This window comes from Dromiciops gliroides, chromosome 1 (assembly GCF_019393635.1).
Source record: "Dromiciops gliroides isolate mDroGli1 chromosome 1, mDroGli1.pri, whole genome shotgun sequence".
NCBI classification, from domain to species: Eukaryota; Metazoa; Chordata; class Mammalia; order Microbiotheria; family Microbiotheriidae; genus Dromiciops; species Dromiciops gliroides.
In genome coordinates, this window is record NC_057861.1 from 1,022,760 (window position 1) to 1,050,576 (window position 27,817).

Consider the following 27,817-nt stretch of genomic DNA (forward strand, 5'->3'; position numbering starts at 1 on the left):
TGAAAGTCTTGGCCTGGCTAGAAATGAACAGCCTAAAGCTTTCAATGGACATGTCCCAGAGTTGTGCAGAGCCTCTGTAGGGATGTGGGCCCCATTTGTCAGTGAGATGTGAGCCCTGGCCCCAAGGAGAGAGAAGGGCCCATAGTCATAAAGCAAAGATTCAAACTTTTGGAGATGCATCCTGGTCTTTACCTTTGTGACATGGATTCCACCATCGGTACAAGTGATGCTAAAGAAGAGGCCTGAGCATCTGCAGAGCTGCTGCACCCTCCGGACCATGGACAGAACCCACCTGACCTGCCCCTAAAACCCTCCAGTTCAGTGGGAGCTCCTTGAGGACAGGGGCTGTTTTCATTTTCCCCTTGGACCACCAAGCCTTAGCTTGGTGCCACCACAGCACACACTTAAGAGTTATTTTCCTTTTGTGTGAATAATCCATCCTTGTGGCTCTTACTAGACTCCTAGGGCAGAGGTGGGAAGGTCAATGCTCTTTTGTATGAATCTGTCCAAATGAATTCTCCTTTTTTGCAGATATGCCCCCAGTCTTCTTGGGGGCACCTATCACATTCAAAGGCTAACTTGGAGACATGACCTCTATGCATGTTGATGGCATCCTACCCTTTGGGAAAACTCTGGAAGAAGAGGAGGAAAGACGCTGAAGGTGTTGGATCAGCCAGAAGAAAATGGCCTGAAACTTTCAATAGGCAATGACTAGAGCTGTGCAGAGGCTCTGTTATGGATTAGACCTCATGTATCACAGGCAGGTGAGAACACATGCCCAGTGTAGACAGAAGTGCCCCTGACTTGACTTTATCCAAAGATCCTTTAAAACCTCAGGACTTCTTTCCCATTGGGTGTTACTCTTTACCATTGGTTAACAATGATGGTGCTTCTACCAAACCTGTAGATGTCCTCACTGGACCGTGGGTGACTGAAGAGTAATGAAGCAGAAGGTTAAGAAGCAAACCTTTGTCTGAAAATGAACTAAGCTTTTGGGTGACTATTGGAGGGTGAAAAAGAACATACTTCCACGACCTGGTCCCTCCCTCATACATGCAGAAGTTTTTAATCTCCTGAACTCATCCATCTTTTGTCCTGTGGACAGATGCTATCTTGGGGAATTGATGGGCAGTGAGTGTGGGTCTGTGGGTCCCCTGATGTTGACTTAAAAGGGTGGAGTGATTGCCTGCAGCCACGAGGGGCACTGTGGGGCTAGTTCTGGGCATTCAGGGGGATGTGGGGAGCCTGGGGATGTCAGGTAGGGATCAGCCCAGCTGGCTGTGCCTGTGGCTGCCCTGACCCTGTGATGCCTCATGTGTGACATCTCAGCTGGGCAGGGCCAAGGTTTACCAACACCCCACCCCCTTCCCCAGCATGACAGGCCCTCCCCATAGCACCTGTGACCCCATAGTTAGGACCCAGCCTTTATTTGAGAAGAGGCTGGATCAGACCCAGATTTGCATCCAGGCCCCTCCCACCCTCCCCACCCCCATCCCAGGCTTACAGGGGCAGGATAAGAGGGACCTGGAGGAGCCCAGGCCCAGCTGGGAGCTCTTTGGGGAGCAGAGCACTTGGGGTCCCCTGCACCATGGCCTGGCCTCTTGTCTGCCTCTTCCTGCTCACTGTCTGCTCAGGTCAGGACTGCCCCCAGACCCCTCCTTATCATGTTCTTCCGTCCCTTCCCTTGCTTCCCATGGGGATCTCAAAGCACCCTGTATCTTTCTTTTTCTTCTAGGACATTAATGAGTGTCTATGTTTGCAGGTTCCTTCCCCCAGCTTGTGGTGACTCAGCCTCCTTCTGCCTCTGCATCCCTGGGAGCCACAGCCAAACTCTCCTGCACCCTGAGCAGTCAGCACAGTGGATACACTATTGCTTGGCACCAGCAGAGCCCAGGGAAGGCCCTTCAGTACATCATGTATGTCACCAGCAGTGTAAGTGCAGGCAGGGGTGAAGGGATCCCTGATCGCTTCTCTGGCTCAGGCTCTGGGGCCACCAGATACTTGTCCATCAGCAACATCCAGCCTGAGGATGAAGCCATTTACTACTGTCAGTCCTATTATTATACTGGTAGTGGCTATACTCACACAGAGACACATTCAGTGGGGAAGTGAGACAAAAACCTCCCCTGCCAGCCCAGGCCCAGCTTCCCCCCTGGGTCCCTCAGGGTCCCAGAGGTCTGCAGGCTCTGCAGCTCTGTCCTCCTCTCTCTCTGTCTTGTTTTCTCAGTCTCTTCCTCTCTCTGTCTGTCTGTCTCTCAGTCTCTGTGACCATCTCTTTCTCTTACACAGAGTTTCAGTGACTTCCTTGAGGTCTCACTGATAGTAAAGGCCAGACATGGGTCTTGACCCCAGGTCACCTGACCCCACAGCCAGTCCTTTCCCCGCATTGCAAGCTGCCCTGGAGGAGCCTGACCACAGGAGGGGTTTTAGCTGGGCCTTCTGGCTCCATGAGGGAGGTGACTGAGAAGAGGTGACAGGGAGGTCCCTGTCCTGGCTCCTCCAGCTGTTTCTTGTTGTCTCTCACAAGGAGCAGTCTGGTTTGGCTAAGGTGAACCCTTGGACACCTGCAACTGCTCATGAGGATGTGACAACAGACCCCTCCAAGGGGAAGGAAAGGGTCATCACAGGCAGTGGAGAGGAAGCTTGGACATCGATCCTGACCTCTGCTGCTGACAGTGAGGCCATGTTTTTCACCCCTGTGGGCAAGGAGTCACCTCCAACAGGCCTTATCAATTAGGCCTCAGGGCTGAGTCCCACAGACTCCAAACCCCTCTCCCAAGTCTGCAACATCAGGTCAGACCTCAGCCAAGCCCTGGGAAGCAAGCAGAGGCTCCAGAACCCCTTGGCCCTGGGTCACAGTGCCATGGCCTTCTATTTGGCCATGTCTACTCAGAGTCCACACCAATGGGCCCTGTCCCACAACAAATTTAGGCAATGAAGAGTCAAGTACATTCATAGTAAAGTCCTCCTCTCCAGGGAGTTTTGTGGGGTTGGGGATAGTGTTAGACCTGGGGTCAGGAAGACCCGAGTTCAAAACCAGTCTCAGGCAATTCATAGTTCTGGGACTTTAGCTAAACCACATAACCTTCATAGGTCATTTCCTAGTCAGTAAAGCCAGCATAATAATAGCACCTGCCTGTTGTTGTTGTTTTAAGGAAAAAATGTGATAATATTCATAATGGACTAGTGCATACGGGCTATTTGTTCTACTAATTTTTTTAGAACTGCAATGAGGGTGATGGTGATCACCTTCAGTTGTAGTAACAGTGTGTGTGTGTGTGTGTGTGTGTGTGTGTGTGTGTGTGTGTGTGTGTGTGTGTGTGTGTGTAGAGAGAGTCAGGGAATAAAACAAAATCTTATTTGGGGAGACTCTCTCTGTACATTCCTTCAGGGGCTTAGTACAGTATCTCCAGTTTCCATGGCAGAGTTGGGGCAGGATCTCTTCTGCTCCATTGGATTACATCATCACCAACTCTATGCAAATGATTCTCAGATATCTCTGTCCAGCACTAACCTCTCTCTCAAATTCCAGTCTCCCATATCCAACAATCTATTGGTCATCTCAAAGTCAGTGTCCAATAGACTTCTTAAACTCAACATGTCCAGAACTGAACTCACTCTCTTTCTCTACAAAACCTTCCTGTCTTCAGGCTGTGCTAACCTCTGAGCATATGAAGAAAGGGAAATGACAAATCTAACTTCAAGGAGCTTACAATCTAAAGGGGGAGACAAAATATAAAAAGCTATGTGCAAATACAGTGTACATCTGGGGGGTAATGAATGCAGGGAAGGTGCTGGAACTAAAAGGGGTTGGGAAAGACTTCCTGTAGGGTAAGATTTTAGCTTGGGGGTGAAGGAAGCCAAGGAGCCAGACAATGGAAGGCAGAGCATTTCAGGCTTTGGAGGACAGCTAGTGGAAATGCTCTGAGGAAGTATGAGAGAGAGAGAAAGAGAGAGAGAGAGAGAGAGAGAGAGAGAGAGAGAGAGAGAGAGAGAGAGAGAGAGAGAGAGAGAGAGAGAGAGATCTGGTGGGAGGAGCAGCCTCTCTGTTGGTCGATCCTTCCCCTAAGCTCTCTAGGCCTGCCCTTCTCTTTAATTTAGCCCCTCCCTAGCTGTCCTCTCTGCTCCTTTCAGCCCTCCCCATCTTTTTCTACCTACTGAGACCTGGGTCCTCTCAGAGAACTGTGTGTTTCTGTGCTGTCTCCCCTTGAGAGAAGTCTGACCTCTCTCAGTTCCTTTCTTTAGTGCCCAAATAAAATATCATTTTATTCTAATTGGATTTGTGTGTAGAGGTTGTAATTCTTTAAAGAGGAATACCGAAGGACCCCACAGCATCTTCTTTCATATGTGTCCAAGTCTCTCCATGTTTTTTGTACATCAAACAGCTCATCATTTCCTATTTGTTGCAAATACCTGAAAGTCTTTTAGTTCATCAAATATCCATCTTTTTTTCCATTCAGGATGATACTCAAATTTGCTGGATAAGTTATTTTTGGATGCAACCACAGCTTCTTTGTTCTCCAAAATATAATGTTCTAAGATCTTTGGTCTTTTAGTTTAAAAGTTGCTAGTTCTTGTGAGATCCTGATTGTTTCCCCACAGTATTTAAATTGTAATGTTTTTCTCCTTGTTTTTGGCAATATTCTCTCTTTAACCTGGGAATTTGGAACCATGGCTAGGACATTCTTGTAAGTTTTCTACTTATGACCTTTTTCAGGTGGTGATCAGGGAATTCTTTCTATTTCTCCTTTATCTTCTTGTTCTAGAACTTCAGGACAATTTTCTTTAATAATTTCTTGTAATACTGTATCCAGATTATTTTTTTTTATTACAAATGTCAGGTAGTTTGGCAATTTTAAATTGGCTCTCCTTGATCTGTTTTCCAGATTGTTTTTCTAATGAGATGCTTCAGATTCCCAGAAAACAGACACACAGCCCTAAGCTAATTGGCCTGCAGCCCTGATTGACAGAATTAACAAGCTGCTCTACAACTGCCAGCCCCCCTTCAGATTGCAGATGATGGAGGTCACCTGATTGCCCTTACCCTGCTTCCAGTCATGGTGGGGCTGCCCTCATTATAATTTGGTCAGGCCCATGCAAGCTGGAAGTTATGCACCAGAGCGAGGTTGGGGTTCAAGGGGTTTCTAATTTTAGGCAAAGATGGAGTCATAGAAATCTTAAATCACAATTAATTCTGTACACCAAATGCCACCAAAAAGCAGACAAGCCCAAGAGCTCTATGAGTCATAATGCTAATATTCAATCTTGGGGGGATGCAGCCTGGCAACTGCTTCTGCAGGTACTATAGTCACAGTTTTGAAAGATGCCAAAGTCTTTAGCTCTGTGAAATGGATTTCACCACAAAGTGACATAATGTCATCAGTACAAATGGTGCTAAAGAAAAGGCAAGACCATCTGCTGTGCTGCTGCACCCTCAGGACCATGGGACTTGCTCATCCAACCTGCAACTACAACCCTACAGTTCAGTGGGAGCTCCTTGATGAAAGAGGCTGCCTTCACTTTCCCCTTGGACCCCCCAGTCCTTAGCATGGTGCGACCACAGTACACACTTAACAATTATTTTCCTTTTGTGTGTACAATCTATCCTTTTGGCTCTTACTGGATTCTTATGGCAGAGGTGGGGAAGATCAAGACTCCTTTGTCAGCATCTGTCCAACGGGATTCTCCTTGTTTGCACATAAGCCCAAATTCTCCTTCAGGGCACCTATCAACTCCAAAGGCTGATGGAACAGTTACTTGGAGACATGACCTCTATGCATGTTGATGGCATCCTACCCTTTGGGAAAACTCTGGAAGAAGAGGAGGAAAGATGATGAAGGTGTTGGATCAACTAGAAAAAAATGGCCTGAGACTTTCAATGGACAATGACTAGAGCTGTGCAGAGGCTCAGTTATGGATTGGACCTCATGTATCACAGGAAGGTGAGAAAACATGCCCACTGTAGACAGAAGTGCCCCTGACTTAGCTCCACTCAAAGATCCTCTGAGACCTCAGGACTCCCATCCCATTGGGTGTTACTCTTTACCATTGGTTAACAATGATGGTGCTTCTACCAAACCCCTAGATGTCCTCACTGGACCGTGGGTGACTGAAGAGTAATGAAGCAGAAGGTCAAGAAGCAAACCTTTGTCTGAAAATGAACTAAGCTTTTGGGTAACTATTGGAGGGTGAAAAAGAAGAAGCCTCCAGGACCTGGTCCCTCCCTCACACATGCAGAAGGTCGTTTTCTCCTGAGCCCATCCTTCTTTTGTCCTGTGGACAGATGCTATCTTGGGGAGATTGGTGGGCAGTGAGCAGAGGTCTGTGGTGCCCTCTAGTGTTTGCTTAAAAGGTTTGGGGGGGATTGATGGCCTGCAGCCACTAGGGAGCACTGCGGGTTTAGTCCTGGGCATTCAGGGGGATGTGGGGAGCCTGGGGATGTCAGGTGGGGACCAGCCCAGCTGGCTGTGCCTGTGGCTGCCCTGACCCTGTGATGCCTCATGTGTGTCATCTCAGCTGGGCAGGGCCAAGGTTTGCCAACACCCCACCCCCATCCTCAGCATGACAGGCTCTCCCTACAGCACCTGTGACCCCATGGTTAGGACCCAGCCTTTATTTGAGAAGAGGCTGGATCAGACCCAGATTTGCATCCAGGCCCCTCCCCCCCTCCCCATCCCCATCCCAGGCTTACAGGGGCAGGATAAGAGGGACCTGGAGGAGCCCAGGCCCAGCTGTGAGCTCTTTGGGGAGCAGAGCACTTGGGGTCCTCTGCACCATGGCCTGGCCTCTTGTCTGCCTCTTACTGCTCACTGTCTGCTCAGGTCAGGGCTGCCCTCAGACCCCTCCCTGTCCTGCTCCCTCATCCCTGCCCCTGGTTCTCTGCTAAGGGTCTCAAAGCCCCTTTCATATTTCTTCCTGTTCTAGGACATTAATGAGTGTCTGTGTTTGCAGGTTCCTTCTCCCAGCTTGTGGTGACTCAGCCTCCCTCTGCCTCCACATCCCTGGGAGCCACAGCCAAACTCTCCTGCACCCTGAGCGGTGGGGACAGCAGCAGGGATATTTATTGGCACCAGCAGAGCCCAGGGAAGGCCCCTCGGTACATGATGTGTCACCAGTGGTGGAAGTGCAGGCAGGGGCAATGGGATCCCTGATCGCTTCTCTGGCTCAGGCTCTGGGGCCACCAGATACTTGTCCATCAGCAACATCCAGCCTGAGGATGAGGCAGATTACTACTGTCAGTCCTATGATGGTGCTGGTGGTGGTTATGCTCACACAGTGACACATTCAGTGGGGAAGTGAGACAAAAACCTCCCCTGCCAGCCCAGGCCCAGCTTCCCCCCTGAGTCCCTCAGGGTCCCAGAGGTCTGCAGGCTCTGTAGCTCTGACTTTCTCTGTCTCTGTTTCATTTTCTGTCTCTCTTTCTCTGTCTGTCCTTCTCTGTCACTGACCACTTCTCTTTCACTTACACCCAGGGAGTTTCAGTGACTTACTTGAGGTCTCACTGATAGTAAAGGCCAGACATGGGCCTTTATCCCAGGTTACCAGACCCCACAGCCAGTCCTTTCCCCCTGTTCCAAGCTGCCCTGGAGGATCCTGCCTGTGCCCTGTTGGCTCTCACAAGGGGCAGTCTGGTTTGTCTAAGGTGACCCCCTTGGACACCTGCAGCTGCTCATGAGGATGTGACAACAGACACCTCCAAGGGGAAGGAAAAGGGCATCACAGGCAGTGGAGAAGAAACATGGACATCAATCCTGACCTTGGCTGCTGACAGTGTCTGGGGCATGTTGTACCCCTGTGAGCAAGGAGGCCCCCTTCCAACAGACCTTGGCAATTAGGCCTCAGGGAAGCTGAGTCCCACAGACTCCAAACCCCTCCCCCAAATCTGCCACATCAGGCCAGACCTCAACCAAGCCCTAGGAAGCAGGCAGAGGCTCCAGCACCCCTAACCTGTGGGTCATAGTACCATGGCCTTCTACTTGGCCATGTCTCCTCAGAGTCCACACCATTGGTTTCTGTCACCACCTGTCCCACAACAAATTCAGGCAATGGAGAGTCAAGTACATTTGTAGTAAAGTCATGCTCTTCAGTCAGTTTTGTGTGGTTGGGGATAGACAGTTATACTTGGGGTTAGGAAGACCTGAGTTCAAAAAAGAATAAAGTCCTTCACAGTTCTTCATCAAATAGTAGTATTGCTGCCACTGTTCACAACATTCTCCTGGTTCTGCTCTCATTGCTATATATCAGTTCCTGTAAGTATTTCCAGGCTTTTCTGAAATTATCCTGCTAGTCATTTCTTATAGCACAATAATATTCCATTACAATCATATACCACCTCCTACTCAGCCATTCCCCAATTGATGTGTATCCCTTTGATTTCTAATCACCACAGAAAGACCTGCTATAAATATTTTTGTACAAATAAGTCCTTTTCCCTTCTTTTGGAAGTCTTTGGGATTTCAATCTAGTAGTGGTATTGCTGGATCAAAGGGTATGCACAGTTTGATAGCCCTTTGGACATAGTTCCAAATTCCTCTCCAGAATGGTTGGGTCAGTTCACAACTCCACCAACAGTGGATTAGCATTCCAGTTTTCCTGCATACCCTCCAAAATCCAACATTTTTCCATCGTTGTTATATAAGCCATTATGATAGAGTTATTTTAATTCGCATTTCTTTGATCAGTAGTGATAGAGCTTTTTTATATGACTATAGATAGCTTTGATTTTTTGTCTGAAAACTGCCTGTTCATACCCTTTGGCCATTTATTAGTTGGGGAATGACTTGGATTTTTATGTTTCACTCAGTTCTCTATATATTTGAGAAACCAATCTTTTATCTGAGATGCTTGTTGCAAAAATTATTTCCCAATTTTCTGCTTCCCTAATAATCTTGGTTAGATTGTTTTTTGTTTGTGCAAAAGGGTTTTTTTTTAATTTTATATAATAAAAAAATGATGAGGAAGCAGATTTCAGAGAAACCTGGAAGGACTCACATGAACTGATGCTGAGTGAGATGAGCAGAACCAGGAGAACATCATACACAGTATCAACAACATTGTGTGTTGATCAAGACTTGACTCTTCTCAGCAACACAGTGGTCCAAGATAGTTCCAAAGGACTCATGATGGAAAATGCTCTCCAAATCCAAAAAACAAACCACCTTCATCACTCTCATATCCTGTCTGTCTCTTCTCCTTACAATAACAGTTTCTTTTTTTTCTCTTTTTTCTTTGGGGGTGGTGGTGGCATTAAGGGTTAAGTGACTTGCCCAGAGTCACACAGCTACTAAGTGTCAAGTGTCTGAGGTTGAATTTGAACTCAGGTCCTCCTGAATCCAGGGCCTGTGCTTTATCCCCTGCCCCACCTAGCTGCTCAGAGCTTTGCATTTCCAACAGCATTTTGTGTTTGATCCTGGAAGCAATAGAAAACCACTGGAGTTTATTGAGTAGAGGGGGCTGAAATGATGGGACCTGCTCCTTGGGAAAATCACTGTAGTTGCTGAATGGAAGCTGGATTGGAGTAGGAAGAGAGCTGAGGCCACCAGATCCACCAGGAAGGTATTGCAATGAGAAAGGTAGGAGGTGATGAGGGCTGCCCCAGAGTGGTGGCTGTGTGATCTGTCAAAGGGATTTGCAACCCTTAAAGTGATACAGAAATGCTTGATACTTTTAAAGGTCAATATTACCTTGCTTGTGTTCTCTCCCCTTGGAACCTTGTCCCTTTGAATCCATAGTCAAGCCCTGTGCTTTGTAAGTGTTTAATCCATTTACTTTCAACTCTCCAGGGATGTGCTGGTGCCAGATTGAACCAGCTGGGGAGGGCTGGTTGTTAAAGGATTCATGTGAACATCTAGTTCAAGGAAATCAGCAAAAGCTACAAGTCAGGACTTCATGGTTTTACTGATTGGCTAGACATAAGAAAGCGATGGCCTCAAAAGGAGGTGAGAGAGAATGATAGCTTAAGGGCTGGTGAGGGTCTAGTAAAGGGTCCCTGATGGATGGAGGAGGCAGCTGTATTTGAAGGCAGCAGGAAAGGAACCAGCTGGTAGAACAAGGCTGAAAATTGGAGAGAAGAGGGAGATGATTGAGGCTGCAAAGTCTTGGAAAGGCCAGGATAGGCTGGGATCAAATGGCCATGTAGAAGATTGGCCTTGGCCACGACAAGAGCTACCTCCTTAGGAGATCCTGGAGTAAAGAAGCTACTAAAAAATTACATGAAGAGAATTGGTATGGAAATCATGGGATCATTTAGCCATTCAATGAACATTTCTTAAGTGCCTACTTTGTGCCAGGCACTCTGCTTAGTGCTGGGCATTACCAAATAAGAAAGGTAAACAGTAGTGTGTGCTCTCAAGGAAAAATAGTACCTTAACCACACACCACAATTTGTTCAGCCATTCCCCAATTGATGGGCATCCCCTTGATGTCCCATCTTTGCCACCAGGGAAGAGCTGCTATGCATATTTTTGTGCATATTGGCTCTTTTCCTTTTTTATTTTTTAATATGTCTTTGGATATAGACCTATGAGTGGTATGACCCAAATGAATATTACTTTCAAGGAGAATTGGATTTTGGAGTAGGGGAAGGGGGGAAAAGGACTAAGAAAGAAGGGGAGAACACTGGGTTCCACCCAAGATACTGTTAACAATTATTTCTCACACAATTATATCACCCTCTAGAAATTTTTTTTCAAATTACAGCATTTCTTATTCAATGATTTCACAGGAGAAAAGTTAGAAGCATAATCATAACATCAGTGTTATAAAATGAAAAACTGAAACCAAATTACCAAATGCCATCAATTCAGTCACTGCTTTTCTGACCTATCTTCCATAGAAAAACCACTTCATCCGTCCATCCACCCGTTTGACACTCTATACTGATTGCATTCAGGGCAGAATAGAGTAATTCTGGTCCAACGACATTTGCTTCTTATTCCTACAGTCCCCAATCCTATGCCCGTCAGTGTATTTTGCATCAAGGTCTGATTTACTGGCAGAGATGACTTTCAGGCAGTCTGGAGCTGCAGCTGTATCCTGACAGTCTTTCTGTTCTGAAGGAGGAGGAGCCGAGTCTGGGAGGGAGGTGGTGTCTGCACTCCAGAGGAGGAGCCCTCAGAGGTGACCAGCCTGGTGGGTGGTGCCCCAGGTGGAGTTTGAGCACGGGGGCGGAGTTTGGAGGCCTGGGAGGAGTTTAAGGCAGAAGAAGGGATCATTACATTCTAAGTGATGGAGGGCAGGGCTTAGGGAGGAGAGGCAGTCACTGCTTGAGTCCTGGCCCTGGGTATGATTGGAGGAAAGGGCTCATCATGAGGACCTGGGGGCTGGATCAGGAGGCGCTCTTGGGACTAGGAAGAGCCTTCTTGAGTGGGCTGATGGGAAACCGGAAGTCTTTGAGCTGTGATCCCTCTGCCTTCCAGAAGCCCAGTCTGTGCTTGCAGATCCCAGGTAGGTCTGAGCCAGGGCCCCCACACACATCCTGGCTTTTGCTGGCTGTCCTTGTCATTGGGTCTCATCTTCCAGGTCTGCCAGAAGCACGCCTCCCTCCCAGGTCTGGCTCCTGGGCCAGCTCCCCCATATCTTCTTCAGGCTCCCGATCACTTCCTAGACATCCTGGCTCACCCTCCTGAGATTTACCTTTGGGTCCCACCTTCCCAAACTTCAGCCTTTGCCCTTAGGGACCAGGTATCCTGTTTCAAGCCTTCCCAGCAGGACTCAGGTGTCCTTTCTCCCTGACCCCACTTCCTGATCAGATTCAGTTGTTCTGCCCTCACACCCGGCCCCTGTCAGGGTGCACAAGTCCCACCTTCCAGTCCCCAGGCCCCTCCTTGAACACAGGAGCCAAAGCTCTTTCCTGGCTCCCTTTATCTGAATTCCTGGCTCTTTGGCTATTTTCTTTGAGGCATCCAAAGCCCGAGGACTAACAGAGGGACGCAGGAGTCCCCTCGGCTCCTATGCACACCTCAGGACAGAGTCGTCATGCTTTCCCAGGCTCAGCTGGGCACAATAGTGGAACAGTCCTGTCACTCCAGTGTCCCTGACCTCCCTGAGCTATACCTCCCAATCCCTCCCTCGGCTCCACTGCTCCAGCCCTCCTGTTTCCCTGCCCCCACTTCTCTTGGGGCTCTCAGGTGCCCTACAAGGGGCTGAATCCCAAACTGGGTTTTGTCTCCCAGTCTCAGACTTCCTCTGCTCATTCCCTGGCAGATCCATTCCAGAGCCCTCCCTATCAAGTTTCCCTAGCTTCCCTCCCTCCTGGATCAAGCAGTCTATTGTCTAGATGATGCCTGTGTGTTAGTTGGAGAGAGGGGATGCTGGGAGGGCAGAATACCAGTTGGATGGAGAGCTGGGACTCAGGGGCCACTGAGACTCTGACTGGTCTCATCCCATCTAGGGGTGAACCCTTCTACCTCTTGGGTCTTTGTAGAAGAATTGGGAGGGGGGGGGAAGAAGGGGAGTAAGAGAGGGGAGGGAGTAGTCTTCCTTTTCAGACCATCTTCATTTGCAAGCCTGACCCTCCCAGATCCTGCCTTTCCTCTGTATCTCCCCTGTAGGCTGGGCCTGGGCCTTTGTAATGCCTTTGAGACCTCAACTATTATAAATCCCCAAAGGCCAGCCTCCTGCCTAGGAAGAGAAAGGAAAGACCTTTCCCCCTCTGGGATTCTTCTCCCTCCCCAGCTCAGTCTGCAGAGGACATAGGACTGCCCCAAGCAGGTATAGGTTCAAGTCCAGACACTAAATGTGGGAGGGGAATTGGAAGTGTTATATAAGTTACAGCAGATAGCAACAACCCACATTATGAGCCCAGAGGCAGTCAACATGGCATTGAGACTATGGGGTGGGGGAGATGGGCTTTTCTGTGCTGAGCTAAAGAAGTGGGGGGGGGGCAGCTAGTGGATAGAGCACCTGCCCTGGATTCAGGAGGACCTAAGTTCAAATCCAGCCTCAGACACTTAACGATTCTTAGCTATGTGACCCTAGTCAAGTCACTTAACCCTCATTATCTCACCAAAGGAATGAACGAATGAATGAATGAATAAATGAATGAAAACAAACAAACAAAAATAAATAAATAAATAATTTAAAGACATGGGGAGGGGCTTTCCAGCTGGCTCCCTATGGTGTCATGGGTATCAGAAAGGCATAGAATTAAAACATTCCATCTGTTCTTAAGAGCTTTGCTGTTTGCTACCTTTGTGGGGCCATAAAGGGTGGGGGAAGCTGGTCCCTGAGGTAGATAAGAACTAAGGAGAAAATGGGGGAGCTTTACAAAATGGACTCACTTTGGTAACTTTGCTACCTACACAGGACTGAGAGGGAATGGCTCCTGGGAGCAGCAGACCCCCAGCCCAGGTGAGTGCGGTCCATCCACAGCCATGACCAACATCAGCAATCCAGGCCATTTCCATAGACCTAGGAGATTGTCTACAAAGCTGGAAATTCCTTACTTATGCGTCATTTCTTTACAACAACAGGCAAGAAATTGAATCTATTAACCACCCTGCTCAGCTCTCAACTTTCTGTGATTCACTGGGACCCTGGTGTCTTGAGCATTTTCCTCCCTCTTCCTCCCCAACCCCCCACCTCCCCATCCATGCTGCCCTCTCCTTTTGTTTTGAAGGTTCCCCTCTTTAAAAGTGAATGACCAGGGTGACCACTTCACTCATTAGTCTCTATTACCTAGGGATCATGTCATTGATGTGGTTGATTATGTTGGTTTTCTTAATATTGAACCAGCCCTGCATTCCAGGTATAATCCCACCCATTCATAGTGTATAATCCTTGTGATAAATTGCTGTAATCTCTTATTTTAAAAGTTTGCATCAGTATTCATTTGGGAATGTTCATTTTCTGTTTTGGCTCTTCCTGGTTTAGGTATCAGCACCATATATGTGTTATAAAAAGAATTGGCTAGAACTCCCATTTTTTCAAGTAGTTTAGATAGCATTGGAATTAAGAGTTACTTAAATGTTTAGAATTCACCTGTAAATCCATCTGGCCCTGCAGATTTTTTCTTAGGTACTTCATGGATGGCTTGTTCAATTTCTTTTTCTAAATTGGGGTTATTCAAGCATTTTATTTCCTCTTCTGTTAATCTGGGCACTTTATATTTGGGGAAATACTCATTCATTTCCTTTAGATTGTTAGATATATTGGCATGCAGTTGGGCAAATTATCTCCTAATTATTGCTTTAATTTCCTCTTAATTGGTGCTCAATTCACCCTTTTCATTTTTGATACTGGTAATTTGGTTTTCTTTCTATTGTTTAATTAAATTAACCAAAGGTTTATCTATTTTGTTAGTTTTTCCCCATAAAACTAGCTCTCTAGTTTTATTTATTAATGTAACAGTTTTCTTGCTTTCAATTTTATTACTCTCCTTTGATTTTCAGAATTCCAATTTGGCATTTAATTGGGGATTTTTAATTGTTCTTTTCCTTGCTTGTTTACTTACATGCCCAATAGATTGATCTCTTTCTCTATTCATATAAGCATTTAGAGGTATAAAATTTCCTCAAACAACTGCGTTAGCTGCATCCCATAAGTTTTGTTTGGTATGTTGTCTCATTGTCCTCTTGGATGAAATTACTGATTGCTTCTATGATTTGTTGTTTAACCCACTCATTCTTTAGGATGAGATTATTTAGTTCCCAGTTTATTTTTAGTCTATCTTTCCATGACCCTTTATAGACATACTTTTTATTGCATCATGATCTGAAAAGGATGCATTTATTATTTCTGCCTTTCTGCATTTGACTGTGAGGTTTTTATGCTCTAATACATGGTCAATTTTTGTGTAGGTGCCATGTACCATCATGAAAAAAGAATATTCCTTTCTATCCTCATTCAGTTTTCTCCAGAGGTCTATAATATCTAACTTTCCTAAGATGCTATTCCTTAACTTCTTTCTTGTTTATTTTGTGGTTATATTTATCTAGTTCTCAGAAGGGAAGGTTGAGGTCTCTTACTCCTATAGTTTTGCTGTCTATTTCTTGCTATAAGTTGTTGTTTCCTTTTCCAAGCTGTTGACACTTATTTTCATAATTCTCTTGCATAACTCTCTTTTTGTATTTTTTCTTCTACTTCTCATATTTGATTTTTAAAATCCTTTTGGAGCTCTTCCAAGAAGGTTTTTTTATCTTGAGACCAATTCATTTTCTGCTCTGAGGCTTCACATGTAGGCATTTTCACATTGCTGTCCTCTTCAGAGTTTGTGTTTTGGTTGCCCATAGTAGATTTGTATGTGGAGGGTTCTTTTCTGTTTCTTCTTGATATTTTAGCCTGCTTTGTGACTTTTATAGTTGAGCTCTACTCCTGGGGCACAGTGGGCACTGTCCCAAGCTTCTTGTGCTAGGGGCCAGGGCCCTGATCTTTGGCTTTCTACACTGGGGCTTCAGGGACTTGTGGCCTGCTCACTAAATAGGCCTGGCCTGGCCTAGTTGCATCTGTTATGTATGTAATATTCTAGATGTCAGTTTGCCTTCTATGTTGTGGCTGGGGCCCTCACAACTGCTCTGCTGTGCTACTAGCCCTCTGAGCCAGGACTGAGTGGCCTCAGATGTTGATCTGGGATGTGGCTAAGAGCCTAATGCTGCCTTTCCCAGACACCCTCTGTGCTGTGTGGCACTCCCCTTTTACCCAAGTGAGACAGACCTTTCCCTCAAGTCCTTCTAAGTTGTCTTTCTTTTTTTTTTTTGCAGGGCAATGGGGGTTAAGTGACTTTGCCCAGGGTCACCCAGCTAGTAAGTGTCAAGTGTCTGAGGCCGGATTTGAACTCAGGTACTCCTGAATCAAGGGCCGGTGCTTTATCCACTGTGCCACCTAGCTGCCCCCCTAAGTTGTCTTAAGCTGGAAGATTGTTTCACTCCATCTCTTTGTAGGTTCTGTAGCTCCAGAATCTGTTTAGAGGCTTGATTTAATGTTATCTCTGAGGGAAACTGGGGAGAGCTCAGGCAACGTTCTGGCTTCTCTTTGCCATCTTGGCTCTCCCCCCTCCCTTTCCCAACTCTTGTGTTATGGTGCTGGTGATGCTCATGTCCTTCTGCCTCAGGTCACACAAACCTTCCAGGGTTTCTCTGAATCCCTCTCCTTTATCAGTTCTTGGGTCAAGTCAATAAGCATTTTGGAAAGGCCCTAGCTATGCGAGCCCCAAGTTTCTAGTACAGAAAGCTCTGAGGACATCTCGCTGCTCTTGTGGAAGGCGTCTCCACTGCTCCAAAGAGGCCACTGGGATTCTCATCCCTGTCTCTGTTGTTCCTGGGCACCAGGACTAGCTTAACCCCATGCCAAAATACTATAGAAATTCAGCTTCCTGGTGGTATGATTTGATCTACTTTGTGCAGAGTGCCATGCAGTTCAGAGACCATAAGAGTAATAAGGAGAACAGGAAGGCCTGAGAGATCACTTAGTGTTTCAAGGGGCTTCAGGCAGTTTCTTGGACATGTTGATGCTGCTATAGGCTAGAGCAAATCCTGGGTTAACCTGGGCAGTGTATAATGGTTGGAACCGACTGACTCAAGCCAATACTCACTTTAGATGTTAAGCAAAATTCAGGCATTCTATTTAAGAAGGAAAAAGGAGCATTATCCAAATATAGCATTAAAAGGACATTCATTGAGGATACTGGAGTTCTTTCACTTGACTAGAAAAGGCTCCCCTCGCTTCCCTTTAGGCACTCATCTGGTTAGCAGCACAAAGTGAGGCAATGGGCCATTCTGGGAAATCTGTGCTGTCTGAAGGGCCCTGATTTCCCGAGGTTAGATTTTTATGCCTTTAGGCTGCCAGGCAGCCACACTCATTTCTCCAGAGGCCCCCAGACTGCTGCTTGAAGGGGAGCACATGGAGTTCTAGGTCTATACCTAGATCATTTATTTCTCAAAGAAACTAGAAAAATGTTTCTGATGGATGAGCTCAAACAATACCCAAGTTAATTAAATATTGCTTTTTTTAAGCAATAAGGGGACCCTCCTTTCTCCATTGTTGGTATTCAGTGATTTCAGTGATATTCAACACTTAATAAACCTATTTGGACTTTTTGGGGTGGGGGGACAGACAAGGGGGTGGTTTGCAAGGCAGTTGGTTTTGTAACTTGTCCAGGGTCACACAACTAGTAAATGTCAAGTGTCTCAGGCCAGATTTGAACTCAGGTCCTCCTGACTCCAGGGCCGGAGTACTATCCACCTTGCCACCCAGCTGCCCCAGGTTTGGGATTTTGTTGGCACAGATACTGGAGTAGTTTGCTATTTCCTTCTCCAGCTCATTGTACAGATGAGGAAACTGAGGCAAACAGGGTTAAATGACTTGCCAAAGGTCACACACCTAGTAAGTTTCTGAGGCCATATTTGAACACATAAAGTTGAATCTTTCTGATTCCAAGCCCAGTGCTCTATCACCTGTGTCACTTAGCTAGTCCTTCTCCATCCTAGTGACTCCTATTACTAAGTAACTTGATAATTAAGAAATATATGCTATCGACAAATGAAAACGATCATAAAGCAAAGGCCTAAACTGTTTTGCCTAGACCATAGCATACCCAAAGTGACCTCAAGTCCTCAATGTAATAACAGATAAATTCTCCTTCACTTTGTTGGAAACCATCTCACACCACACAGCGCAGCCCAGATTCTGATCACTCTCTCTTTTTTGTTTTGTTTTGTTTTTTGTGAGGCAATTGGGGTTAAGTGACTTGCCCAGGGTCACACAGTTAGTAAGTGTTAAGTGTTTGAGGCCGGATTTGAACTCAGGTACTCCTGACTCCAGGGCCGGTGCTCTATCCACTGCGCCACCTAGCTGCCCGATCACTCTCTCTTTAGGCTCTTGTTCCTGCTTTTAACCAGATAAGCCTTTATTTCAGCCATTCAGAAAGATCTTTTTAAAAACTTTATTGTCTACTAAGTAATGATATTAAATGTTTTTTTTCCTCCAGAGTGCAGTGTACCTGCCAGCTTCTTACAGACTTTTCTTTAGAATATATCATTTTCATTAGTTTTGGATAAGGAAGAAATTTCCCATCACCTTCTCTCTTTCTCTGCCACAGGTTCAACTTCCTCACAGATAGTACACAACTTTTCTCCTTTGTAATGATTGGAATGTTGCCACCTGCTGGAGACTTACTGTAGGAAATTTCCAACATGAGGAGAGGTCCTCTGAGGGCAGGACCATGCATCTTTTCTTTGGCATCAGGAAGTGACGTTTGCTGGTGGGAGGAGGAAGGGGGAGGCTGGTGCGCTGGCTCACTCTCTTTCTTGAGGACTCTGGTGGACAAGGGAGCTACAAATGTGCTCTCCCTTTAATAGATAGAGGAATCTAGGCCTTTCTCTCTGTCTTTACCAAATTCTTATTCTCCTTAATAAATGCTTAAAAGTCTAACTCTTGCTAAAGCTTATAATTTATTGGCGACCACTTATTAGATATTTTAGACAGGATAGCTAGAATTTTAGTCCTTACACCTTGATTGCAAAGAGAGACACATTTCATAGTAAAATGTTTCTCAGCTGAATTCCAACCAATGATAAAAAACGATTTTCTTAAAGTTGCATCAGGCTCTTACCGACTCGTTTCAAGGTTTGATTCTGACACTCATAAAGGGTTTAACCTTTGGGCAAAGCCCTTCTCTGTGCTTCAGTTTCCTCTGTCTAGTTCTGAAGTGTCTTTCAGCTCTTTGTCCTCTGATTTCTGATGATTTAGGAGACAGTGACATTCAAGGATGTGGCTGTGGACTTCACCCAGGAGGAGTGGGGCCTCTTGGACCCCCCTCAGAAGGAGCTGTACAAGGAGGTCATGCTGGAGAATGCCCAGCACCTGCTCTCCCTGGGTAAGGATGCTTTCCCTGCAATCAAAGGGAATATCCTTATTCCCTCTTGTGGAGGGTTTGGAGCATCTGTGAATTATTAGAGAGAGAAGAGTGCTGGTCTCCTGTGTCCATGAGACAGGTTCCTTCTGCTTTCTGGTTCTCCTATAGAAAGTCTTTGCTTTGTGTGATAGGAACCTGAGGGTTTCCTTTGTTGGTAACGAAGCTGCCTCTTACCCACCCTAGGTAACGTCTGGTTAAAGATCAAACCCATGTGGAAACATCTCAGACATGGATCTAATCTCAGGGGTTATTTAGTCTAACCTCTACCTGGACATGAATTTTGTCTGCCAAATCTCTGCAAACTGCTCAGGCAGCTTTTCCTTGAAATCCCTTCCTTTTGGGAGAAGTCTAATAAGCATACATTGGTCACCCACCGCTCTTAGTTGTACAAGGCCAGTGTTGCAGGTCTGTCCTTCAGTTTCCTTTTCACTACCCTAAAATACCATCAAAGATGGTAGGAAAGAAAGGGAAGGGAATAAACATCTCTATATAATGTGAGTAAGATTTTCCCCACCCCTTAGTTATAAGAAATGTAAAGAGATTTAATTATGGTAAAAATGAGTATATTAACTAAAAATTGTGATTCACTATATTTAGATATTTTATTTTACTTTATGAGTGGATTAAGTTAATAATAATGGATTAAGTAAAACAGATACCAGTAGAGCTAATCCCAATCCCCTATGATTAGCCAATATCAGGTGATATTCTGTTTCGCAAAGCTGTTCTGATTAGCCAATGTCAGGTGATCATCCAGTCTTGCTAGAAACCATCTCTAGCCATCATCATCCTTTCCATCATCGTGTTAAGTGTTTCATAATTACAGTTTGCTGATTGTGATATTCCCCACCAAGAGCAAGCAAATGGCTTTGGCGGGACAGCCTGTGGTCCTCCATGTATATGAACAAGCAAATTGAGAGGAAGTCTGGATGATCAACCTATGTACATGTATATGGATTGTGAATTGGGAGGGGTTTGTCTAAAAATAGTACGGTATAAATACAGCCCTGTTGGGGTACAAAAGCAACAGGGTGACACTACTCAGGGTCTTTCAGGTCCTGCCCCTGACTGACCGGCTTTATTGTGAGACCGACCTTCTCTCAATAAACCTATTTTCTTTGGCTTGGGGACTTTGCTGTTTCTTTTCTTCATCAGACTTAGAAATTTTTGTGACAGTACCTGCTACTTGACAGGTGCTTTCTCTCCAATATTAAGTTACTTCACCCTCACAATAATCTTCCAAGTTCAGTGATATTATTATTATCCCCATTTGACAATGGAGGAAATTGAACCAAGCAGGTTAATTGAATTGACCAGGGGACACCCAGCTGGTAACTGTCTGAGGCCAGCTTTAAATCCAGGCATTCCTGACTCCAGGCCCAGGGCTCTCTCCACTGCTGCTCTATCAGCTGCCTCTAATTTCTAGAGAGTGGGATCTCTGCAATGAGTCCTTCCTTTTATGAAGAAGGTGTATCAAGACCATGATCTTTCCCCCCAGCCTCTCCCCAAAGCTCCCTGAAATAAGTGCTATGGAAATAATCCTTCAGGCCTCCTGGGAACCATCCTGTGGGCCTTGCTTGCATGCCCCTGTCATTGGGAGGAAGAAGAAACTGGAGGAGAAATAGAATTTGGACCAACTAGGGTTTCTGGAGTTTGCCAGAAGGAGACTCTCCCCTGGAGAGGCAAACACTTCCTGAATGAACAGCACCCAAGGTTTACAAAGGTTTCAGGGAGTGAGGAGCAGGGTAGGGGGACAGGCCAAAAGCTGACTCATCAAGGTCCCTGTAGCTGGGACTCCAGGCTAATCTGGCAGCATGTTAACCCTTTTCCCTGGTTTTGGGGTTAGGAGTTTCTGAGAGAATGGAAGATGACAGAAGGGGGCAGAGGGTTTGGCTGGTTCTCAGGACAGGTTGTACAAGAGCATGATATGACACATCCTGTTTTGGGTTGCTTGCTTTATAAGCACTGTGGGGTGAGTACAGACCCATGTCTGAAAATAATGGAGTGATTCTCAAAATGGAGCAGCTGTGTATCCACACCCCTTTCCCTAAAGACAAGTAAATTCCAAGCTTCTCTCCTTGCTCATCCCCAACTGGTTTTCCCTGCCCAGGGCTTCCTGTTCCCAGAGAAGATGTGATCTCTTATTTTGAGCAAAGGGAAGCGCCGTGGATGCTGGAGCAAGCAGGCCTGAGGCGCTGCTGTGCAGGTGAGTGAGGTGACAGCAGGTAGAGGAGACTCATGATGACAAGAGGCTTCTATGTGTTGTGGTGAAGCAAGCACTCAATTTGGGGGCAGGAAGACCTGCCTTGGAATTCTTTGTCAGAAATTTTTAGCAGTGCCTTCATGGGCCAGTCCCTTGGACTCCTGAGCCTCAGTTTTCCCATCTGTACAATGAAGGGGTTGGACTTCATGGCCTTACAACTCCCTTCCAGGGATCAAGCTGTGATCCTATAGGAAGTCACTGTTTGTAATTTGGGGCATGAAACTCTCCTGAAAGTGTAAAGGGGCTAAGGCTTTTCAGTTTGAGCTCTTTCTTAGGCCTTCAAGTCAGCAAACACAGAAGGGCCTGCTACATGCCAGGCCCTAAGCACTGGGGTCCTAAAGAAATTCAAGGGCCATCCCCTACTCCCATGGAGCTCACAGTCTGGTAGGGCAAATAACACACCAATAACTATGTAGAAACACACTATGGACAGGACAAGTTGTGGAGCTGGTCAAGAGAGGGAAGGCCCTAAAGTGAAGGAGGGCTGGGGAAGGCTGAGTGTGGCAGGGGGGCTCTACCTAGGGCTTCAGGGAAGCCAGGGTGGGCATTCTAGCCAGCAGGGAGAGGGAGGAAAACCCCTGGTGTCAGGAAGTAGAGTGTCCTGTTCACAGAACAGAAGGGAGGCCCTCCCCACTGGAGTCTAGCATATCTGGGGGAAATCGGGTGAAAGAAGCTGGAGGAGTAGCAGAGGGGTAGGGGATGAAGTGCCTTAGCAGCCCCAGAGAGGGTTTTATGTGTCATCCTTTGGCTGGGCAGCCACTGGAGGTTGGTTTGTTGTTTTTTTTTTCATTTTTTCCTTTTATTTGAGTTTTCTTGTACAAAATGACTAATATGGTAATGTTTTACATAATTGGACATCTATAACCTATATCTGATTGCTTACAGCCTTAGGGAGGAGGGAAGGAAGAGGAGGAAGGAATATAATTTGGAACATAAAACTTTAAATAAAAACATTTATTATATTTTTACTTTTTTTTTCTTTGAATAGAATTTTATTTTCCAAAATATACATAAAAATAAAATCTTGCGGGGCGGCTAGGTGGCGCAGTGGATAAAGCACCGGCCCTGGATTCAGGAGGACCTGAGTTCAAATCCGGCCTCAGACACTTGACACTTACTAGCTGTGTGACCCTGGGCAAGTCACTTAAACCCCATTGCCCCGCAAAAAAAAAAAATCTTAACCAGTTGTTTTCATTTAATTTTTTTTTTTGCGGGGCAATGAGGGTTAAGTGACTTGCCCAGGGTCACACAGCTAGTAAGTGTCAAGTGTCTGAGGCCGGATTTGAACTCAGGTCCTCCTGAATCCAGGGCCGGTGCTTTATCCACCGCACCACCTAGCTGCCCTAACCAATGGTTTTAAAACTTTGTGTTCCAGCTTCTCTTCCCCCCTCCATTCCCACCCTCCACCCACAAGAACTCAAGCAATTCAAAATAAGTTATACATGAGTAGCCATGGAAAAATTCCCACATTAGCTAGTTGTGAGAGAAAACAGTCAAAAAATCCACATGGAAGTTGTGAGGTAGGTAGTGACATGGTCAGGTGAGAGCTTTAGGAAGATGAGCTTGACAACTGGGGGCAGGAATGACTGGACTGGGGGAACATGAGGCAGCCAGACCAATCAGCAGGTATGAGGTGAATGGCACTTGAAACAAGAGAGGGACAGTTTGGGGAGAGAAGGGGCCATCTCCGAGAGATGTCACACAGCTGGAATCACAGGACTTTGGAAGAGATTGAACATGGGGGTAGGGAGTGTGACTGTGGGAGTCCAGGCATGCAGGGCACTTCCTTTGTGAGCCTGGATCCTGGCGAGGATGCCTCAGTCATCATTAGGAATGTTGCAGGAAAGGACGGCTGGGGGAAAGAGGGTGAGATTCCTTTTGGACATGGTAAAAGGAGAACTAGGAGGAGGTGGATGACAGGATGGAATGAGATTCTGTGTATGATTTAAAGGGATTTGCTTTAAGGAGCAGAAAGATGATCTTGTTTTCTGATGCTGAGGTCAAAGAGGAAAAGAAGACATCTGATTGATGCGAGATGAGGAGGATGAGACAGCTCTTGATAAAGGCCCAGTTGTTTCAGTGAAATAAAGGCCACATTCTCAGGTGAGGTGGGGGAGGAGCCAGCCATAAGGGAGGTTTGAGGAGGATTGCAAAGATCTGGAAAAGCTGCTAGGGTGAGCGGCATAGGGAGTCAGGGAGATGGCAAAGCATTGCTTTGCCACAGTGGGGGCCCAGCTGAGATGACGTACCTAAATTTGTAGGGGATCCAGGAACCCTGCTTTCATGATTTTTATCTCCTCCAATCAACAATCCATGAGGAGGAGAGAAGGCTGCTGTCTTACTTGGAAGTCATCCAAGGCTAAGCTTTGCTTAAATCCTCAGCCCAAGTCCCTTTCTGGCTCCATCTCTGTTCCATTCTTACAGAATCCTTGGTCAGGCTCCTGCATCTGACAGCTAGGGGAGAGACCAGAATGTGGGCATTGTGGCCTGGGGTCAGGCCCGGGCCCAGTCAGGCCCTCAGTAAACACTGGTTAGGCACCTTCTGGTTTTGGTGCTGTGCTAAGCCCTGAGCATACAAAGGAAGGTAAAAGTCCCTGCTGCCACAGAGCTCACAGTCTACTATGCAAACATGGAGATGGTTTGAGAAGAAGCAACAGCTCATGAACCCCACTCACCCTTAGCTGATGTACTCAAAAAGAGAGAGTGTTGGAATGGACAGACATTTAATTCAACAGGGAAATAAGGGAATACAAAGGCTGGGCATGATAAAAGTTTAAGGAGAGCAGAATGAGGCAAGAGTAGAAATCAAAATAATAATGTTAAAAATAATAGCACCCTCTTCTTTTGTGGCTGCTGTTGAGGCTACAATCATGCCACATCCATGGCCATCCACTGGCCCATGTTCGTGAGCCTCAAGAAGGGCCAGGAAGTTACCAAAAACCTCTCGAAGCTGCAACACGGCTGCTGCCATGGGCACCTCACCAAACACACCAAGTTTCTGAGAGATATGATCTGGGAGGTGTGTGGGTTTGTCCCTTATGAGAGGCGGGTCATGGAATTGTTCAAGGTCCCCAAGAATAAGGGAGCCCTAAAGTTCATAAAAAAAAGGTGGGAACTCACATCCAAGCCAAGAGGAAGAGAGAAGAACTCAGCAATGTGCCAGCTGCCATGAGGAAGGCTGATGACAAGAAGGACTACACTGGACCCTGCCTGCCTTTGCTCAATTACCCAGTAAAGATTTAACAAACAACAGACAAAACAAAAAAATAGCCCACACTTATTCTTCAGTCATTTTTCAGTCTTTTCTCACTCTTTGTGACCCCATTAGGGTTCTCTTGGCCGAGATCCTGGAGTGGTGGACCATTTCCTTCTCTACCTCATTTGACACTTGAGTAAACTGAGGCAAATAGAAGTTAAGTCACTTGCCTGTGGTCACACAACTATGAAGTATCTGAGGCCACCGAGTTGAGCTCAGGAAGATGAGTCTTTCTGACTTTGGGCCTACCAAGGAGATAGCTTTTACATAGCAACTACTCTGTGCCATGCAGTAGATAAACATTACCTCATTTGATCTTTATAACTCTAGGAGGTAGGCACTATTATTATGCTCATTTTACAAATGAAGAAACTGAGGCAAAGAGAAGTCTTGGACCAGGGTCACAGTACTGGGAAGTTTCTGAAGAGAGACTTTCACAACATGACTAATGTGAAAATTTGTTTAACATGATCGTACATGTATTACCTATACCAGATGGCTTGCTCTTTAAGAGAGGGAACAAGAGAGTGGGGGAGGAAGATTTGGAACTGAAAATCTTAGAAAAATGAAAGTAGAAAACCATCATCACATATAATAAGAAAAAGGACTATTGAATAAGTAAAATCATCCTTCAAATGTGAGCTAATGACATTTTCAAATGGTTGATTCTTCCCATTTAAATTTGAAGCCTTTTCTCTTTGCCTGGGGGAAAAAGAATGTAAATTACTTTATATTCTGCCAGTAGAGGGAAGGGGATATAATTATATGTGTGTGTACATGTGACTGTATGTACGTTGATTTGTTTCTTTTAGGAGAGATCAGACTTGAAATAAAAGAGACTCCTGCAGAGATATGGCTTTCTGTGGAAGAAACTCAGCACCAAATATGCATAAATAATGATCCCTCTGACTTTGATAGGAGAGAAATCTGTGCTGTAACACACCAGAGAATTCACACTGGGGAGAAACCTTTTGAATGTAATCAATGTGGAAAGATTTTCACTTGGAAGTCTGATCTTGTAAAACATCAGAGAATCCACACTGGAGAGAAACCATTTGAATGTAATCAACGAGGAAAGACTTTTACATCAAGGTCCAATCTTGTAAAACATCAGAGAATCCACACTGGAGAGAAACCGTTTGAATGGAATCAATGTGGAAAGACTTTCACATGTAGGTCAACTCTTGTTAAGCATCAGAGAATTCATACTGGAGAGAAACCTTTTGAATGTAATCAATGTGGAAAGACTTTTATATCAAGGTCCCATGTTGTAAAACATCAGAGAATACACACTGGAGAGAAACCGTTTGAATGCAATCAATGTGGAAAGACTTTGACATGTAGGTCAACTCTTGTAAAACATCAGAGAATCCACACTGGAGAGAAACCGTTTGAATGTAATCAATGTGGAAAGACTTTTACATCGAGGTCCGATCTTGTAAAACATCAGAGAATACACACCGGAGAGAAACCCTTTGAATGCAATCAATGTGGAAAGACTTTCACTTGGAGGGACAATCTTGTTAACCATCAGAGAATTCACACTGGAGAGAAACCTTATGAATGTAATCAATGTGGAAAGACTTTTATATCGAGGTCCCATGTTGTAAAACATCAGAGAATGCACACTGGAGAGAAACCTTTTGAATGTAATCTATGCGGAAAGACTTTCACTCGGAGGGACAATCTTGTTAACCATCAGAGAATTCACACTGGAGAGAAACCTTTTGAATGTAATCAATGTGGAAAGACTTTCACTTGGAAGTTCGATCTTGTAAAACATCAGAGAATACACACTGGAGAGAAACCGTTTGAATGTAATCAATGTGGAAAGACTTTTACATCGAGTTCTGGTCTTGTAAAACATCAGAGAATCCACACTGGAGTGAAACCGTTTGAATGTAATCAATGTGGAAAGACTTTCATTCGGAGGGAAAATCTTGTTAACCATCAGAGAATCCACACTGGAGAGAAACCTTTTGAATGTAATCATTGTGGAAAGGCTTTCACTTGGAGGTCCAATCTTGTTAAGCATCAGAGAATCCACACTGGAGAGAAACCTTTTGAATGTAATCAGTGTGGATAGACTTTCACATCGAGGTCAGCTCTTTTTCACCATCAGAGAACCCACAGTGGAGAGAAACCTTTTGGGTGTAATCAATGTGGAAAGAGTTTCACATGGAAGTCAGTTCTTGTTAATCATCAGAGAATCCACAGTGGAGAGAAACACCTTATGAATGTAGTCACTGTGGTAAAGCCTTCATTGTAAAGCGAGCCCTCGTTTTTCATCAGAGAATTCATAGGAAATAGGAATCTTACATAACTGACATGAATGAGGAAAGGTCTTGAAATGGACTACAGAGCTTCTTTGACAGCAAAAAATTCACTCTGGTTATAAGTGTAGGCATTAAAATTAACCTCAGGCTCCCCAAGAAGAGCTGCCCCCCACCCCCCCCACTCCATTTTAGCTGGTGGGGTTGGGTGGGGCTCTGAGCTTAGCTAAGCTGCATGGACAAAAAGCACCAGGTGAGGCATGGCGCTGCCTGTGCGCACATCGGAAAAAGGCGCACCAAAAACTAGAGAGATGCTGGGGTTTGCTTCACCCAGCCTGAGTTTTATCTGAGAGAGGAGGTTAATAAAAAGAGATGCAGGGAGACATGGGCGGGGGGGGGGGGGTTGTCAGTATTGTACAGAGAGGGAAGTTAAATGGTAAGGGGGGACTCTAGAAGAGGACACTAAGGAGACACATGGAATGCAGTCAGGTCGTATAACTTTTCATTTCTTTACCCTTATCTTTTACATTTATTTTTATAAAGAAACCCTGCTTTGATTATTTAAATAAAAGAGACTGTTTCTGTAAAGAATTAATTGTTATTTGAGGTTTTTATGACCCCATCTTTTGGCTAGAATTTTAAAAAAACCTCCGTGCACACATTGGCCTGGGGCTCCACAAACTGCACAGTGTTCCACCCACTGGTTGTAGCCGTCACCATGGCGTTGGCATCTCACATCATCACCACTCACTGATGCTTACATGGGCCTGGCAAAATTATAATGATTGGAAGCCCAGTGAGGGCAGTCATGTGACTGTCAGAGTAGCCAGCCAATTGGCTGGGGGCTGTGTGGTCAGCCTGGGGTCTTCTGGGAAGAAGGGAGGTTTTTTCGCCATTCTAGCTTGAAGCTGGAAGGTGACAGATGCTGCTGTGTGTTCTCAGCTGATTCCTGGGCGGTGGTGTTGTTCAGGTTGTACCATTTCCCTTCCCCCATTTTATTTCCTTTCCCTTAACCCTACTGATCCTGTTTGTGTTTTTTTTTAAGTTCGTTCTTGTTAAATAAATCCTGCTCTGTTTTGAGGGAGGATGTCAGTCTCCTTCCTTGCCCCAATATTGTGGTGAGCCACCTAGCTAACACTCCCCAATTAAAAATTGGTCCCTACAGATTTGGCGAG

At 45.6% G+C, this 27,817-nt stretch overlaps 2 protein-coding genes and 1 pseudogene across 3 annotated transcripts in view; all 3 read left to right on the plus strand.

The window, feature by feature from the left end:
* The window catches only part of LOC122733853 (immunoglobulin lambda-1 light chain-like), a 773,472-nt gene that overhangs the window by 16,982 nt on the left and 728,673 nt on the right, over positions 1-27,817 (plus strand). The window lies entirely within an intron of this gene.
* On the plus strand, positions 1,560-7,299 carry LOC122736492 (annotated as a pseudogene).
* Positions 11,251-27,018, plus strand: LOC122733815 (zinc finger protein OZF-like). Its single transcript, XM_043974517.1, has 4 exons — positions 11,251-11,445; positions 13,306-13,350; positions 20,961-21,056; positions 25,182-27,018. The coding sequence occupies exons 1-4, from the start codon at positions 11,307-11,309 to the stop codon at positions 26,453-26,455; spliced, it is 1,554 nt and encodes a 517-aa protein (XP_043830452.1). The 5' UTR covers positions 11,251-11,306; the 3' UTR covers positions 26,456-27,018.

Coding starts and splice junctions, on each gene's coding strand:
- LOC122733815 (XM_043974517.1), top strand. CDS start 11,307: ATGAGGACCTGGGGGCTGGATCAGGAGGCGCTCTTGGGACTAGGAAGA. Junction 11,446..13,305: donor TCTGTGCTTGCAGATCCCAG/GTAGGTCTGAGC, acceptor CTACCTACACAG/GACTGAGAGGGAATGGCTCC. Junction 13,351..20,960: donor GCAGCAGACCCCCAGCCCAG/GTGAGTGCGGTC, acceptor TTCCCTGCCCAG/GGCTTCCTGTTCCCAGAGAA.